The following is a 15739-nucleotide window of genomic DNA, read 5'->3' as shown; positions in this document are numbered from 1 at the left end:
GCCTCTGAGGTCCCTTCCACATTTAAGACAGTGTGATCTATAATAATGGAATTCTGTGACCTTTCTAGCAAGTTAAAGATGTTTATTTTCTGTGCATGTTCGTTAAGTTTCTTTGTAGTCCAGAACTGGGCTTGGGAATAGTTTAGGAGTGTGTAAAATTATGTATGACATGATTTAAATACAGGCACAAAACTTTTAGTTCCTATAAGTCTTTGACCATTATTTTGTCCCCAGGAGGTTTATATGAAAGTTCATTTAAGAGTCAGAAGACTTCATCATTGAAGTACTCAAATTCTCTTATACTATAATATTTGAAGCTGAATTTCTGTGTGTTTGCCTGGAATAAGTCTGTCAGTTCATTTACTTACCTGTCTAATTGCCTTCTGAAATTCAAGCTTATTTGTAGATTTTCGTTGCCTTTATGAAAAAAACAAAACAAAACAAAACTCAAAAACAGATCATCTGGATTGTCACTCTTTTAATGCTGGACTTAAGAGTCAGGAGACCTGAGCTCTAATGTGGCCTCAGACACTAGTAGCTGTAAGACCTAGGGCAAATCATTTAACCTCTGCCTTAATTTATATATCTGTAAAATAATAATAGCACCTACCTCCTAGAGTTGTAATGGAGGTAAAATGAATAATATTGTGAAGTGCTTTTATAAACCTTAAAGCACTAGATTTCATGAAACATCAGTCTGGATAAGACCTTAGAAATCATCTAGTCTATTACCATTATTGTACAGAGCAAGGAACTGGGGCTGAAACAGCTAAAATGACTTAATTCAGAACACAGGACTAAGAACTGTTAAAACCAGAACTAATTCTTGGCATCCTGACTCCTGGTTAATTGCTTTTGTCATTACTCTATGTTGCTTCCCACTTTGTCGTCTTTTTGTAGGGTGAATGCTGCCTTGTGTTTCACTTGGTGCTGGCTATACCTGATATGTTTCTCTTTTAGAATAGAAGCACCGGGAGGAGGGGCTTTATCCATTGGCTTCACCACCTGGTCCCTTTACCAATATACATTAAGGGACTCAGTCAATTTTATATTGGTAGAGATGGTTCAGAGCCATTGAGGCAGTATCAGTTAATGCTTTTCTTAGTTGAAATTATGGGTTTTTTGGTGTTTGATGTTCTCCTAGTGTAATAAACTTTCATTATTTTTAAAAAGCCTTGAGTTTGTGGGCTCTGGCTAGAGTTCTCAGGAGTGATTTTTCTTGCCAGATCAATAATCACTTTCTTCCATAATCTTTCCCAGCTCAACAGATCCTTGAAAATCTGTGTCATGGTGGTCTTTAGTAAAGTTTGTGAAAACTTAATTTTTTTTGTGATGAAAATTTCCTTAAAGATGAATTCCATGCCGTATTACACATATAGAAACTTCAAAAAGCAATATGTAAACTTGCATGTGTAGTATTAAACTTTCTGTAATTAGCTGACAAGCAATCTCGTGATGAGATAGCACCTTAGGTGCTACTTTGTTTAAAATCAGGTTCTTTTAACTAACTTCATTGGAGGAGTTGCAGCTGTTGGAGACATAGGTTATCTTTAAATCTCTAGGCCAACCACTCTTTGTTTCTTTCCTTTCCATTCTTTCTCTTCAGCTAATGCCTGCCTTGATTTTTGCCTGGTTTTTATTAAGTTTTTCTTTTGGATCTTATTGACAACTTTTTTCCTTTTGAGGAAACTTCTTCGCTAAATACTTTGCAAAGGGAATTAGGGCCAATTTTTTTTTTTTACCCTTTTTGAGTAGAAGAATCCTCCAAAGCTTCTATTTGTGGAGTCTTCCATCTCTCTAATTGAGAGTATATCTGAGTTGTTTACTTCTAAGATTACCAGCTGAATTAAATTCTGAGTTATATTCTTAGAGCCTCCAAGAGATGTAAAGAAGAATATTACCTGGATACTTTTCTTTATTCATGTTTTCAGACTTCCTTCCACACTATTAACTGTTAATATTGTGGCTGCATCTACTGTTTATGAGATCTAGAAAACTTGGGATATGGCAAAGGTCATGGGAAGTTTATGTATGGTCCAGGAGTATGGGTGAGCCATACTGTTAATCAAATTTTCATCAATTGATAGCTATCTTGGTTCTTTAGCTAAGGAGCTTGAATCTCCCTGCCCACTTGATGTATTTATTAATTATATTTTTTCTCTTGTCTAAGTAATTCTTACTTAGGAATGTTATTATTCCAGAAGCTTCATTGGAAGAATAAGATCTTTTTGGTGGGTTGTAACTCATGTTTTGGTGATTTCATCTTATACTAAGAGTCAGGCATTATAAATGATAGCACTATAGGTCCTTCTTTTTTTCTAAATAGTAAACAAAGAGAAGATTGGAGTAGAGGTGAAAAAAATGACATCTAATTTACAGAGGACCAGGAGGCCCCTGAAACATGAGAGAGACAGTGTGTGGCATGATGGGAAAAAATGTCAGGGGTAGCCTGGGTTCAAATTCTCCCTCTTACACTTAACTATGGGAAAGTCGTCCTATAAGCTTTCAGGGCAGATGGAGCAGATCATACCTTGTAGCACCTTCTTCCAAGGCTTCTTATAAGGTTCCACTGGAGGTCTGTCTGAGGTGAGATCTGGAAAACACTTTCCACACTTTAAGGTTTTTATATTAAATGTCATCAGTATATGTAAATATAAAGTTCGGGTTGACATAACCTCACCTGTTAAGCCCAGCTACGTTTATCATCCAAGAGCAAGTCTCAGTTGGTCAATCAAAGACTTTAGACTAAATGCAAAGTATCCTTGAAAATCATTGGAGGAATTGCCCAGGAAGTCTATTCTGACTGCTTGAGGGATGTAGTAATGCCCGATGGGGCCCGTGGGAGTTTGCTGGCTCAGTCCAGTTGATTTTTGACTGTTTGGAAACAAAGTGTTAGGGGTAGATACAATGGAGACCTGAGCTGGAAAGAGGGACAGCTGTCGAAAGCAGAAAGAGAGTAGAATTGAGCTGTGACAGGGCTGGAGAGACTGAGAAGAGTCTCAGGCTCTGCATTCATCTCACAGCAGAGGAGCTGAGCTGATGCTGCCTGTTTTCCATACCTGTTTAGGGCCTGGTTGCCATTTTGGGAAAAGACTCACTTATTGCCAATGTCCCCTCCTGGTTCCTGGCAGTCAGTGGGCACTGGAATATATTTTACTGCTTCTGGTAACCTGTGTTTGGCTTCAGTCATAAAGAGGTTGGTTGTTAGAGAGAAATATAAATGTAAATTAAGTCACAGAGCCAAATATCTGCCTAAATATCAATAATTTTCCTAACTGGAGGCTCAAGCACTAGTGATTGTACTCTTCACTTTTTGTTTAATATAAACTCCCTAAAGCAGTAGAGGAGACAACCATGTGAACTCAAAGGGCCATTATATTGCCTCTAAGCTTAAAAGGAGCTAATTGTTTTTTCAGGGTATTACATTAAGAAAGAGTTTAATTTTTCTTTTAAAAAAATGTAGCATTTCTTCATGGTTTTTAACTTTTCTTTTTAGGAGGAGAGGATAGTAAACCAATACTCACAGATCTAAGCCCAGCTACAGTCCAGTTACCCCAATCAAAAGTGGAATCCCAGATAGAGATGGAACAGGATGCAATAGATGACTCTTCTAATTTATCTGAAGTTCAGGAAACTCCTCTGTTCACCACATCAGAATCAGGAAGCAGGTAATTGTAATATAAGAATTTTCTTGTAAATTTCTGTCCTTATTTCTATTCGTGGGATAGCTGGTTAGGAAAGAGTTTGAGAAATAACTTTGAGATAAAATCCAGCTGCCTGCTATTAGTAGTTCCCCAGTGACTTATCATTTTTGATAACATTCTAGTCCCTTTCATTTCCATGGGTGACGCTTATTTAAGATTAAGGCAAAAATTGAGTGGTTGCAATCAGTGAGTCCAGAGGATGACCCTGGTTTCCCCCCTAACTCCTACATTTCATGAGACTAGAGGAAGGCAAGGGGAGAAAGGTGTAGGGAGTGGTGATGACCACTATTTGGCTCAAGGAGGGTTTGTAAGGAAGTAAAAATTTGCCTTATACAAAGGCTTATGCTTTATTTTGATAGATCTATTATTTTATCATGTGGGTAGTCTTTTCAGCAAATAGTCAGTCAACAAGCATTTAGAGAAGGCCTGCACAACCTGTGGCCCATGGGCTGCTTGCAGCACAACAAAGGATTTTGGGTTGTCTGTGAAAAATATTTTTTTCTTGTGTGATTTTTCTACCAGAAGACCATTTGGACTGTCCTTCTGTGTCTGATAGTGAACAGCTTTGATAATTTTCCATTCAGACATCTCCTTGATAATGTTTTCATGCTATTTCTTTCTTTTAAAAAAAATTTAAAAAATTTTTTAAAACAATTTTTATTTTTCTCCCAATTATGTTAATACAATTTTTTAACAGTTGTTGGGTTTTTTTTAAGTTTGGAGTTCCAAATTCTATTCCTCCCCTTGCCACTCCCTGAGACAGTTAAGCAGATATAAATTATATGTGTGCACTCATGTAAAACATGTCTGTATTAGTCATTTTGTACAAGAATTCTCAAATAAAAGAAAAAGAATGAAAGAGAGAAAGCAAAAATAGCATGATTCTCATGCTGTTTCTTTCACACAGGTCATCACTGTAATATGCTAGTGCCTACTTATCGCTTTGTAATTTTGATTCTTCATCAACATTAGTATTCCAAGCTTCTCAGCCATATATCATCATTAGAAGGGAATGTTAATACTATAAAGATAGGCTTTTGTGGAATGGAGCTGATGAGACCCATGACGGTTCTGCACAATTTCCCAAATGAAATCTAGCCTAATCTCTTACTTCCTAATTCTATGACTAGCTTATTGTTCATCTGTAGTGCCTAACTAGGATTGATATTGATGGGACCACTCATCTAACTATATGTCATTTTCTTGACAATATGTATATGCATTTGACTTATTTTTTCACTATGGATGGGTAAGCCAGTGTCTTTCACATTCTTATGGGTTTCATTGAAAAGGATTTGTAATGCTGCAAGACTTAGTTTACTGAATACAATTGTCAACCTGTTAATGGGAACATTTAGAGAGTCTCACCATCAGTAGGGACTCTTTTTGTTTGGACTCTACATAAGAAATCTCTGATGCTGGCCAACACCTTAAATGAGTATGGGTGTCCCTTTTTTATACCTTGTTAATAATCACTAGATTGTTAACCAAAGTAACCTCTGTATTTATATATATATATATATATATGTATATATATGTATATATATATACATATATATATACATATATATGTATATATATATATATATACATATATATATGTATATATATATATATTGCATCCTTATATAATTTTTATTCCTACAGGATTCCTGTCTCAGGAGAACCTTCAAGGACACATTTCATTTTACCAAATTATTAAAAAAAATCAGTGAATAGAATGGCGTCTTATAGTCTATAAGATTCTTAATTGTATGATCAAAGATGTGTCTGCTATAGAAAACTATTTGCAAAAATTCTGCTTGTTCCCTTTTCATAATTTTGCTGGAGATCCTATCAATGCATTTCATTCTCTTAGAGTTTTTTTTTTTAATAAAGATGAGAAAATAGGGATATGGGTTGGTAGGTGCTGGTGTATTTTTGGTAGAATTCTTTTTTTGGTAGAAAGCATTCTCCATGATCTTTTCCATTCTTTGGGTGTCTTCTCCCATTTAAAATACCTTGAAAATCTTTCTTTGTGATTTGCCTTTAAAATTATATTGCTGCCTGGGTGTATTTCATCTATTTGGTCAGTTCCTCATGCAGACTACAGATACTACAAAGCAGAAGTCATTAAGAAGGTAGTCAGATGTGTAAAGCCAAAAGGAAGAGTTTTGATGAAAGAGAGGAAAATTGAAGATGAGGCAGAAACTGGAATTTTCATGGGAACCATGTAATCCCTATTTAAAATAGATAAAAGTAATTGTAACAGATGCCTTAGAATAATAAACCATGCATCAAATTGAGAAAAAATATTTTTAGTTCAGGGGTGTATGCTCAGTAGCTTGCTACTTTCTCAGGGCTCCTGATGTACTCAGGATGAAAGACTCAAAACAAATCAAATTTTAGGAAGGAAAATCATGGGGAGCATTACCTAATTAGTCTAAAGTTCAGCTAACAAAAAGAATATTGTATCTTATATTTTCTGAGGGAATATCAGTTAGTAATACTAGATTTCTTGAAGAATTTGGGGCCTCTGCTATAATTTTCACTCAGACTTCAATCTATTTCTGTAGCCCCTTCTTTTTTTAAAATTAAATTTTATTTTTTCAATTATCAAGCATTTAATTTTTCTCTCTCTCAAAAAACAAGTAAGGAAAAATAAAATGGTCATAAGAAGTACACATATTCAAGCAAAACAAATTCCTATGTTGTCTGTGTCCAAAAGTGTGCCATGTTCTGCTTATTAGTCCATTTTGGTTGGTCAATATATTGATTAGATTTCTTTAGTCTTTCAATATTAGTAGTTTTTACAATATTGTTTTATAGGTTAAAGCGTTTTTGTGATTCTCACTTGTGCAGTGGTTGATAACAAATCTTCCCAGGTTTCTCTGAAACTGTCCCTTTTGTCATTTCTGTTTGTTTTTTGTTTTGTTTTTGCTAGGCAATGGGGTAAAGTGACTTGCCCAGGATCACACAGCTAGTAAGTGTCAAGTGTGTGAGACCGGATTTGAACTCAGGTCCTCCTGACTCCAGGGCCAGTACTCTGTCCGCTGCACCACGTAGCTGCCCCACTTGTCATTTCTTGCATGATAGTATCCTTCTGGATCTTGGAAATGAGATCTTTATCAGAGAAACTTGCTGCAAAGATTCTACCCTCCTCCCCCCACTTCCCCCATTAACCATTTCCCTCCTAATCTTAGTTCCATTAGACTTATTTTTGCAAAACCTTTTTAATTTTATAGAATTGATTGTCTGTTTCATCTTCAGTGATGCTTTTTGTCCTCTGTTTGGTCATGAATTCTTCCCCAAGTGGAAAAGATCTGTAAAGTAATGATGTCACCTTTCATGTCTAAGCCATATATCCATTTGGAGCATATCTTGGTAAACAGTGTTGATCTAGATTAGTTTTTGTCAAATGATGAATCCTTACCACAGTCAGGAGGGTTGTTGGGTCTTTAGTTTATTTAGATGACTGTTCATTTGCTTCTGTATTTTGAGTATCTATCTGTTCCACTGATTGACCTCTTTTTCTATGTTGTTGTTGAGTAATTTCCTACTCTTTGTGACTTTCTTGGCAAAAAGCCTGGAGTAGTTTGCCATTTCCTACTTCAGCTCATTTTACAGATGAGGAAATTGAGGCAAACAAGGTTAAGGAGCTTGCCCAGAGTCACACAAGTAATAAATGCCTAAGGCCGGATTTGAACTCAAAAAGACTTCTGATTCCAAGCCCAGTGCTCTATCCACTGTGCCACCTAGCTGCTCTATTTCTTAACTAGTACCAAATCATTTTGTTGATTATTGCTTGAGTTCTGGTACTGTTAGGGCCAGAGGTGGGGAACCTGTGGCCTCGAGGCCACATGTGGCCTTTGACTAAATCCAAAGATTTGTTCTGTGACGTTTGGTACTGGAGTGGTTTGTCATTTCCTTCTCCAGCTCATTTTGAAGGTGAGGAAACTGAGACAAAGAGGGTTCAGTGACTTGCCCAGGATCACACAGCTAGTAAGTGTGTGAGGCCAGGTTTGAACTCAGGAAGATGAATCTTCCTGACTTCAGGCCCAGCACTCTATCCACTATGCCACCTAGCTGCCCCTGATGACATTAGAGTTGAAAGGGTACACATATATCATCTTCACATATTTAAATATAAGCAGTTTATCCTTTTTTTGGTCCTTTATTATTGTTCATTCATGTTTACCTTTTTGTGTTTCTCTTCACTCCTGTGTTTGAATTTCAAAGTTCCATGAAGCTGGGATCTTTTTAACAGGAATACTTGAAAGTCCTATATTTCATTAGAAGTACATTTTTTTCCATGTAGCATTATGCTCAAGTTTTGTTGGGTATGTTATTCTTGGCTGTAAGCCTATATCTTTTGTCTTCTGGAATATTCCGAGTTCTCTCCCCCTTTATAATTGTGGCTGCTAAATCATGTTTGATCGTGACTGTGGCTCCTTGGTATTTGAATTCTTCTTTTCTGTCTGCTTGCAGTATTTTTTCTTTGACCTAGAAACTGGATTTTGGTTCTGATGTTACTGGGAGTTTTCATTTTGGTATTTCTTTCAGGAGCTAACCCATACATTCTATTTCTATTTGCCTTCTGATTCTAAGAGATCTGGGCAGTTTTCTTTTAAGATTTCTAAAAATAGGATGTCTAGTCTCCTTTTTTTTGTTTATGAGGTTCAAATAGTGCAATGATTCTTAAATTTTTTCTCCTGTCTGTTTTCCATTGTTTTTGCTATGATGTATATTTTCTTCTATTTTTTTCAGTATTTTTGTTTTGTTTTAATATTTCTTGTTGCCTTGTGGAATCATTGCCTTGTATTTGGTTCATTTTCATTTTCAGGGAATTTGTTGCTTAAGTAAGGTTTTGTAAACTTCTTGAATTAAGGTCTTAATTCCCTTTCCAATTTTTTTTCATAGCTCTCATTTCCTTCCCAATTTTCTCAAGTTCTCTCATTTCATTTATAGAAACATTTAAAAATTAAAAAAAAGAAAACAACACTTGCTTCATCTCTTCCAGAAATTCTATTTGATTTTTTGTTTGAATTGTGTTTTTTTAAAAATTTCTTGAGATTTTGATTGTAGTTGTTTTGGAGTCTTCTGGGTTGGTGTCTTTTTTTATCTTTATAATTAATTTATTTTTAGTTTTCAATATTCACTTCCATAAGATTTTATTTTAAATTTTTTTTTTAAGGCAGTTGGGGTTAAGTGACTTGCCCAGGGTCACATAGCTAGTAAGTGTCAAGTGTTTGGTCTGAGGCTGGATTTGAACTCAGGTCCTTCTGACTCCAGGGCCGGTGCTCTATCCACTGCGCCACCTAGCTGCCCCTATTTTAAATTTTCTCCTCCCCTTTCTTCCCCCCAAGACAGTGTGCAATCTGATATAGGCTCTACTTATATATTCATATCAAGCATATTTTCCCATTTGTCGTGATGTAAGGAACAATCAGAACTAATGGGAGGAACCATGAGAATGAAGCAATAAAACAAAACAACAAAGGAAAAGGAGAGCAAAATAGTATGCTTCCATCTGCATTCAGACTCCATTGTTCTTTCTCTGGATGTGGATAGTAATTTTTATTGTGAGTCTTTTGGAGATGTCTTAGATCCTTGCATTGCTGTGAAGAGCCAAGTCTGTCACAGTCAGTCATCGCACAGTGTGGCTGTTACTGTGTACAATGTTTTCCTGGTTATGCTCATTTCACTATGAATCAGTTCATGTAAGACTTTGCAGGTTTTTTTGAAGTCTGCCTGCTCATCATTTCTTATAGCACAAAAGTATTCCATTATATTCATATACCACAACTTGTTCAGCCATTCCTCAATTGATGGACATCTCCTCACTTTCTAATTTTTTGCCACCACAAAAAGAGCTGCTTTTCCCATTTTTGTGATCTTTGGGATACAGACCTAGAAGTGGTATTGCTGGGTCAAAGGGTAATTTTTATATCCCTTTGGGCATAGTTTCAAATTGCTCTCCAAAATGATTAGATCAGTTCACAACTCCATCAATAATGCATTAGTGTTTCAATTTCCCCACATCTTCTGCAGCATTTATCATTGTCTTGTTTTGTCATGTTAGGTGTGATATGGTACCTCAGAGTTGTTTTAATTGGCATTTCTCTAATCAGTAGTGATTTAAAACATTTTTTCATATGATTATTGATAGTTTTAGTTTCTTCCTCTTAAAACTGCCTGTTGGTATCCTTTGACTATTTATCAGTTGGGGAATGACTTGTATTCTTATAAATTTGACTCCGTTCTCTATATATTTTAGAAATGAGGCCTTTATCAGAGACACTGGCTGTGAAAATTACTTCCCAGCTTTCTGCTTCCCTTCCAATCTTGGTTGCATTGGCTTTGTTTGTGCACAAACTTTTTAATTTAATGTAATCAAAATTATCCATTTTGCATTTCATAATGTTTTCTATCTCTTGTTTGGTCATAAATTCTTCCCTTCTCCATAGATCTGAAAGGCAAACTATTCCTTGCTCTTCTAGTTCGCTTGTAGTATCAGTCTTTATATCTAAATCTTATACCCATTTTGACTGTTCTCTGCCCAGTTTCTGCCATACATTTTTCCAGTTTTCCCAGCAGTTTTTGCTAAATAGTAATTTCTTATCCCCAGAAACTGGAGTCTTTGGATTTATCAAAAAGTAGATTAGTATAGTCATTGACTATTGCGTCTCATGTACCTAACCTTTTCCACTGATCCATCACTCTTTCTTAGCCAGTACCAAGTAGTTTTGATGATTGCTGCTTTATAATGCAATTTAAGATGTGGTACAGGTAGGCTGCCTTCCGTTACATTTCTTTTCATTAGTTCCCTTGATATTTTGGACATTTTGTTATTGTTTTTTCTAGCTCTATAAAGTAATTTTTTGGTGGTTTGATTGGTATGGCATTGAATACATAAATTAATTTAGGTAGAATAGTCATTTTTATTATATTAGCTCAGCCTACCCATGAGCAAATCATATTTTTCCAGTTATTTAGATCTGACTTTATTTGTGTGAAAAGTGTTTTGTGATTGTGTTCATATAGTTCCTGGTTTTGTTTTGGCAGGCAGACTCCCAAATGTTTTATAATGTCTACAGTAATTTTAAATGGAATTTCTCTTTCTATCTCTTGCTGCTGGCCTTTCTTAGTAATATATAGAAATACCATTGATTTATGTGGGTTTATTTTACATCCTGTAACTTTGCTAAATTTGTTTGTTATTTCAAGTAATTCTTTACTTGATTCTCTAGGGTTCTCTAAATATGCCATCATATCATCTGCAACGAGTGTTGTTTCTTCTTTGCCTATTCTAATTCCTTCAATTTCTTTTTCTTTAATTGTTACAGCTAACATTTCTAGCACATCATTGATAATAGACATCCTTGTTTCCCCTGTGATCTTATTGGAAATGCTTTTAGCTTATCCCCATTACATATAATGCTTGCTGATGGTTTTTGATAGACACTATCTATCATTTTAAAGAAGACTCCATTTATTCCTATACTTTCTAGTATTTTTAATAGGAATGGGTGTTGTATTTTGTCAAATGCTTTTTCTGCATCTATTGAGATAATCATATGATTTCTGTTAGTTTTGTTGTTGATACGGTCAATTATGCTAATAGTTTTCTTAATATTGAACCGGCCCTGCATTCCTGGTATAAATCCTACTTGGTCATAGTGTATTATCCTCAAGATAAGTTGTTGTAATCTCTTTGCTAATATTTTATTTAAAATTTTTGCATCTATATTCATTAGGGAGATTGGTCTATAATTTTCTTTCTCTGTTTTGGGTCTTCCTGGTTTAGGTATCAGCACCATATTTGTACCATAAAAAGTATTTGGTAGGACTCCTTCACCTATTTTCCCAAATAGCTTATGTAGTATTGGAATTAGTTGTTCTTTAAATGTTTGATAGAATTCACTTGTAAATCCATCTGTCCCTGGAGATTTTTTCTTAGGGAGTTTATTGATGGCTTGTTCAATTTATTTTTCTGAAATGGGGTTAAATGTTTTATTTTCTCTTCTGTTAATATGGACAGTTTATATTTTTGTAAATATTCATCCATTTCACTAAGATTGTCGAATTTATTGGCATACAGTTGGGCAAAATAGTTCCTAATTATTGTTTTAATTTCTTCTTCATTGGTGGTGAATTCACCCTTTTCATTTTTTATAATGGTAATTTAGTTTTCATCTTTTTTTAAATTAAATTAACCAAAGGTTTGTCTATTGTATTGGTTTTTTCATAAAACCAGCTCTTAGTTTTATTTATTAGTTCAATAATTTTCTTAATTTCAATTTTATTAATCTCTCCTTTGGTTTTTAGTATTTCTAATTTGGTATTTAATTGGGGATTTTTAATTCGTCCTTTTTCCAGTTTTTTTAGCTGTATTCCCAAGTCATTGATCTCTTTTTCTGTTTTATTCATGTAAGCATTGAGAGATATAAAACTTCCTCTAAGGACTGCTTTCACTGCATCCCGTAAGTTTTGGTATGTTGTCTAATTATTGTCATTCTTTTGGATGAAGTTTTTGATTGTTTCTATAATTTGATGTTTGACCCACTCATTCTTTAGGATTAGAGTATTTAGTTTCCAATTAATTTTTAGTCTGTCTTTCCATGGCCCTCTATTACACGTAATTTTTATTGCATCATGATCTGAAAAGGATGCATTTAACATTTCTGCTGTTCTGCATTGGATTATGAGGCTTTTATGCCCTAGTACATGGTCAGTTGTGTTAGTGTCTTAAGCTTCCCTTACAATCCAGCTTCGTACTGGTCTTCTGTTTGCTTACTTCCTGACTTGTTAGGAATAGGCTCTGCATTCTTCTCTGAAGGGAAGTTCTGGGCTGGTTCTGTTGCTTCTTTCTTGGGGAACTGATGTGTTATTACAGAATCTAAGGGACAAGTTGGAGATGTGCAAGCTTGAAATATTCCCAGTGTGTTCTGATTCAAGGCAGTCCAACTGCTGTCCCTTTGGTCTGAGCTCTTCAAGTTCTTAACTTGGGTTTGGGTTTGAACAAGAGTAAATGCTGCAGGACCTAGCTGCTATGAGCCTGTTGGAAAGCTCTGTCAGCTTAGAGCAGCCAAATAGACTCTCCTTCGGTCTGGAATTCCTGCCCTGGTTATCCCTCTGCATAGTTGGCTGGACATGGGAAGTGATAGCCTACTTGGCACCTCAATATTTGAGCCACATAATTGCTGTGCTGCTGCTACTACTGCTGACTTCTGAACCTCCTTCTTTCTTGGTACACTGCGCAGGGCTTCCACACCTGGGAATGCCATGGTTGTATGCAGATCCACTTCTCATTCCACCCTAGGTCTGTGACCCAGAACTGGGCTGTTGTTTGTTGTTCATTTGCTTCAGTTATCTTTGTGAGCCCATTTTGGGTTTTCTTGGCAAGGATGCTGGAGTGGTTTGTCATTTCCTTCTCCAGATCATTTTACATATGAGGAACTAAGTCAGGTAGATTCCAGGCATGTGTCTAGGACCTCCTCTAGTGCACAGCTTTCCATGGGTGCTGGAGTACTCTGTGCATGGCGTGCTTCTGGCCTTACCTCAGTTCCCAGTGTCCACAGACTTTCTTTTTGTCTCCTTGTGCTGTGCTGGGCTGGACAAAGTGATTCACTGTGTGTTGTTTTTTTTTTCCTGAATTTTCCCATCAGCATTTGGTCTGGTGTATTTTCTAGATCTGTTTGGAGGAGTTTTGTGGAGGGGAGATCAGCCGTATTGGTTCCCACCACTTCCTTTTTGTCTCTGCTTTCAAAATCACACTTCATAAAAGCTGTCAAGTGGTTAACTTAATCATTGAATTTAGGAATCTACTAGCATACCTAGAATATCATAAAGTATTAAGTAGGGGCAGCTAGGTGGTGCAGTGGATAGAGCACTGGCCCTGGATTCAGGAGGACCTGAGTTCAAATCGGCCTCTGACACATAACACTTACTGTGTGACCCTGGGCAAGTCACTTGACCCCGTTGCCTAACCAAAAAAAAAAGTATTGAGTAACTAACATACTCTGGTAAAGACTAACATCAGAAAAATGTAATTTTTTTTCCAATATACTATTAGAGTATATGTGTGCATATATTTTATCTTATGTATATATTTGTACATGTGTATTCTGTGTATATGTGTATATTTTATACTTATATATGTAATTCACACGTGATATACATATATGTATATATAATAGTATTTTCTGATATTCTAGTGGTATCCTAGTCTCTCTCATACACACACACACATACATGCATGTGTGTGTATGCTCATGTGCATATACATATGCATACTGGAATAAGCCCTTTGAATCTTCCACATGGTTTTCATAAATTAGAGAGATTCAATCCTTTTCAAAATACTTGGCACTCTTTGGGTGCTTTTAAAAAAAATGTTGCCAGAAAGGTTTCTCACAAAGTGAGGGTAGGAATGAATTAATGTCAGTATTAGGGAAGGGAAAAGTAGGAATGGAACAAACATTTATCAGGTGCCTGCTACGTGCCAGGAACTGTGCTAACTGCTTTACAGATTCTCATTTAGTCCTCACAACAACCATAGGAAATAAGTGCTATTATTATCATCACCCCCTTTTTACAGTTGAGGGAACTGAAGTGGACAGGTTCAGTGACTTGCCCAAAGTCTCATAGCTAATAAGTGTCCAAGGGTGGATTTGAACTCAGTTCTTACTGACTCCAGGACCAGTGCTTTATTCACTAAGCCAACTTAGTGCCCTGAAATAGAATGAATAGAGTAAATAGAGCACTTAATGAATAGAGCAATTAGTGAATAGAGCACTAAACCAACTAGGTGCCCTAGAGCCATTGTTATTTGATAACTTCAAAGATATACTTGAGAACCTGCTTAGTAAAATTATTGAAAATATCAACTTGAAAAAATGTTATTAAATATTACAAAATACAGGGATAGAATTGGAATTACATTTTAGAAGTGATCTATCAAAACAATTAATTTAGTGGTGAATGCTGTAAAATGGACCAAATTCATGTACAAATTATTGCAGGATTCTTAATTTTATCCAAGTTTCACAAACCAATTGTGAAGTTAGAGTGTTTTCATAGTACAAAATTTAGAAAATTGTATGTAATGCACATTTTTTCCTCTAAAAATGGGTTTCTGAAATATTATAATTTGAGAAGCTTATTATTTTTAAAGAGAGAAGTCCATCTATTTTTAATCTGGCAAGCATGAAAAAAATATATAAATTTTTAAAAATGGTGCTGTCATACTTTAACACTATATGAGCAGCAGCATGATTTGGTGATAATATTTGTAGTACCTAGGTTATAGGATTGGTGTGAGGAGCAATTGAGGTAATATACATTTAATGCAAACCTTTAAAGCGTTCAAACATGTCTGTTATTATTATGTATGTGGTTATTCCCTCCAGAGTATGGTACAGTGGAAGGACTAGGAGCTTTTGAATCAGAGGACTTTGGTTCAAATCCTGGCTTAGCTACTCACTACCTTTGGGACCTTGGACAATGCACTTTACTTCTCTAGACTTCATTTTCCTCATCTGTGAAGTGAAGGGGTTGGAGTAGATACCTGTCTTCCCAAACCAGAAACCAAACCCTGGAAGACTTAACGTTTTCTTTTTAATGCCTGAAACATTTTATCTCCCTTTCCCCTTCATCCCACTGTACTGACTGTACTGGTGGTTTTCTCTGTCTTCCATTACACCTGGGCCCTGGTCTCCAGCCATCTTCTGCTTTAGTGTCTGACTGTTTCTTCCCCAGATATATGCTGCTCACTCATATCCTCGCTCTTGTCCCTTCCAGCTCTAGAAACTGGAAAGGGTAAGTTGGTGTTCTCTCTTATTATTCTATTCACCATCCTGGTAATGTTCAAAATTAAAATATCCCTTCTTGCCAACCTTTCCCCATGTGTGTTATCTGTCCACGTTAAAATTTTACTAACTGCCTTGTGGGCAGGAGTTGTTTTGTTTTGGTAGTTGTAGCACTTACTAAGAGCTCACAGTGGAGATTGTGCATTTATACTAGATGACCCCAGAGGTCCCTTCCAGTTCTCGATC

The 15739-nt window shown here is 35.9% G+C and overlaps 1 protein-coding gene across 6 annotated transcripts in view; it reads left to right on the top strand.

The window, feature by feature from the left end:
* Positions 1-15739, top strand: part of RAD18 (RAD18 E3 ubiquitin protein ligase) — a 179026-nt gene that overhangs the window by 63412 nt on the left and 99875 nt on the right. For 5 of the 6 annotated variants that reach the window (XM_020973790.2, XM_078152174.1, XM_078152172.1 and 2 more), the window contains exon 11: positions 3497-3668. In XM_020973790.2, the coding sequence (XP_020829449.1) occupies positions 3497-3668 (172 nt within the window). Of the gene's footprint in view, positions 1-3496; positions 3669-5351; positions 5426-15739 lie in introns of those variants that run through there. The other variant, XM_020973793.2, reaches the window with a different exon arrangement.

This window comes from Phascolarctos cinereus, unplaced genomic scaffold, assembly GCF_003287225.1.
Source record: "Phascolarctos cinereus isolate Bilbo 61053 unplaced genomic scaffold, phaCin_HiC Scaffold_4;HRSCAF=312, whole genome shotgun sequence".
NCBI classification, from domain to species: Eukaryota; Metazoa; Chordata; class Mammalia; order Diprotodontia; family Phascolarctidae; genus Phascolarctos; species Phascolarctos cinereus.
The sequence above is the reverse complement of the archived record's forward strand: the minus strand, read 5'-3'. Positions and strand labels throughout refer to the sequence as shown.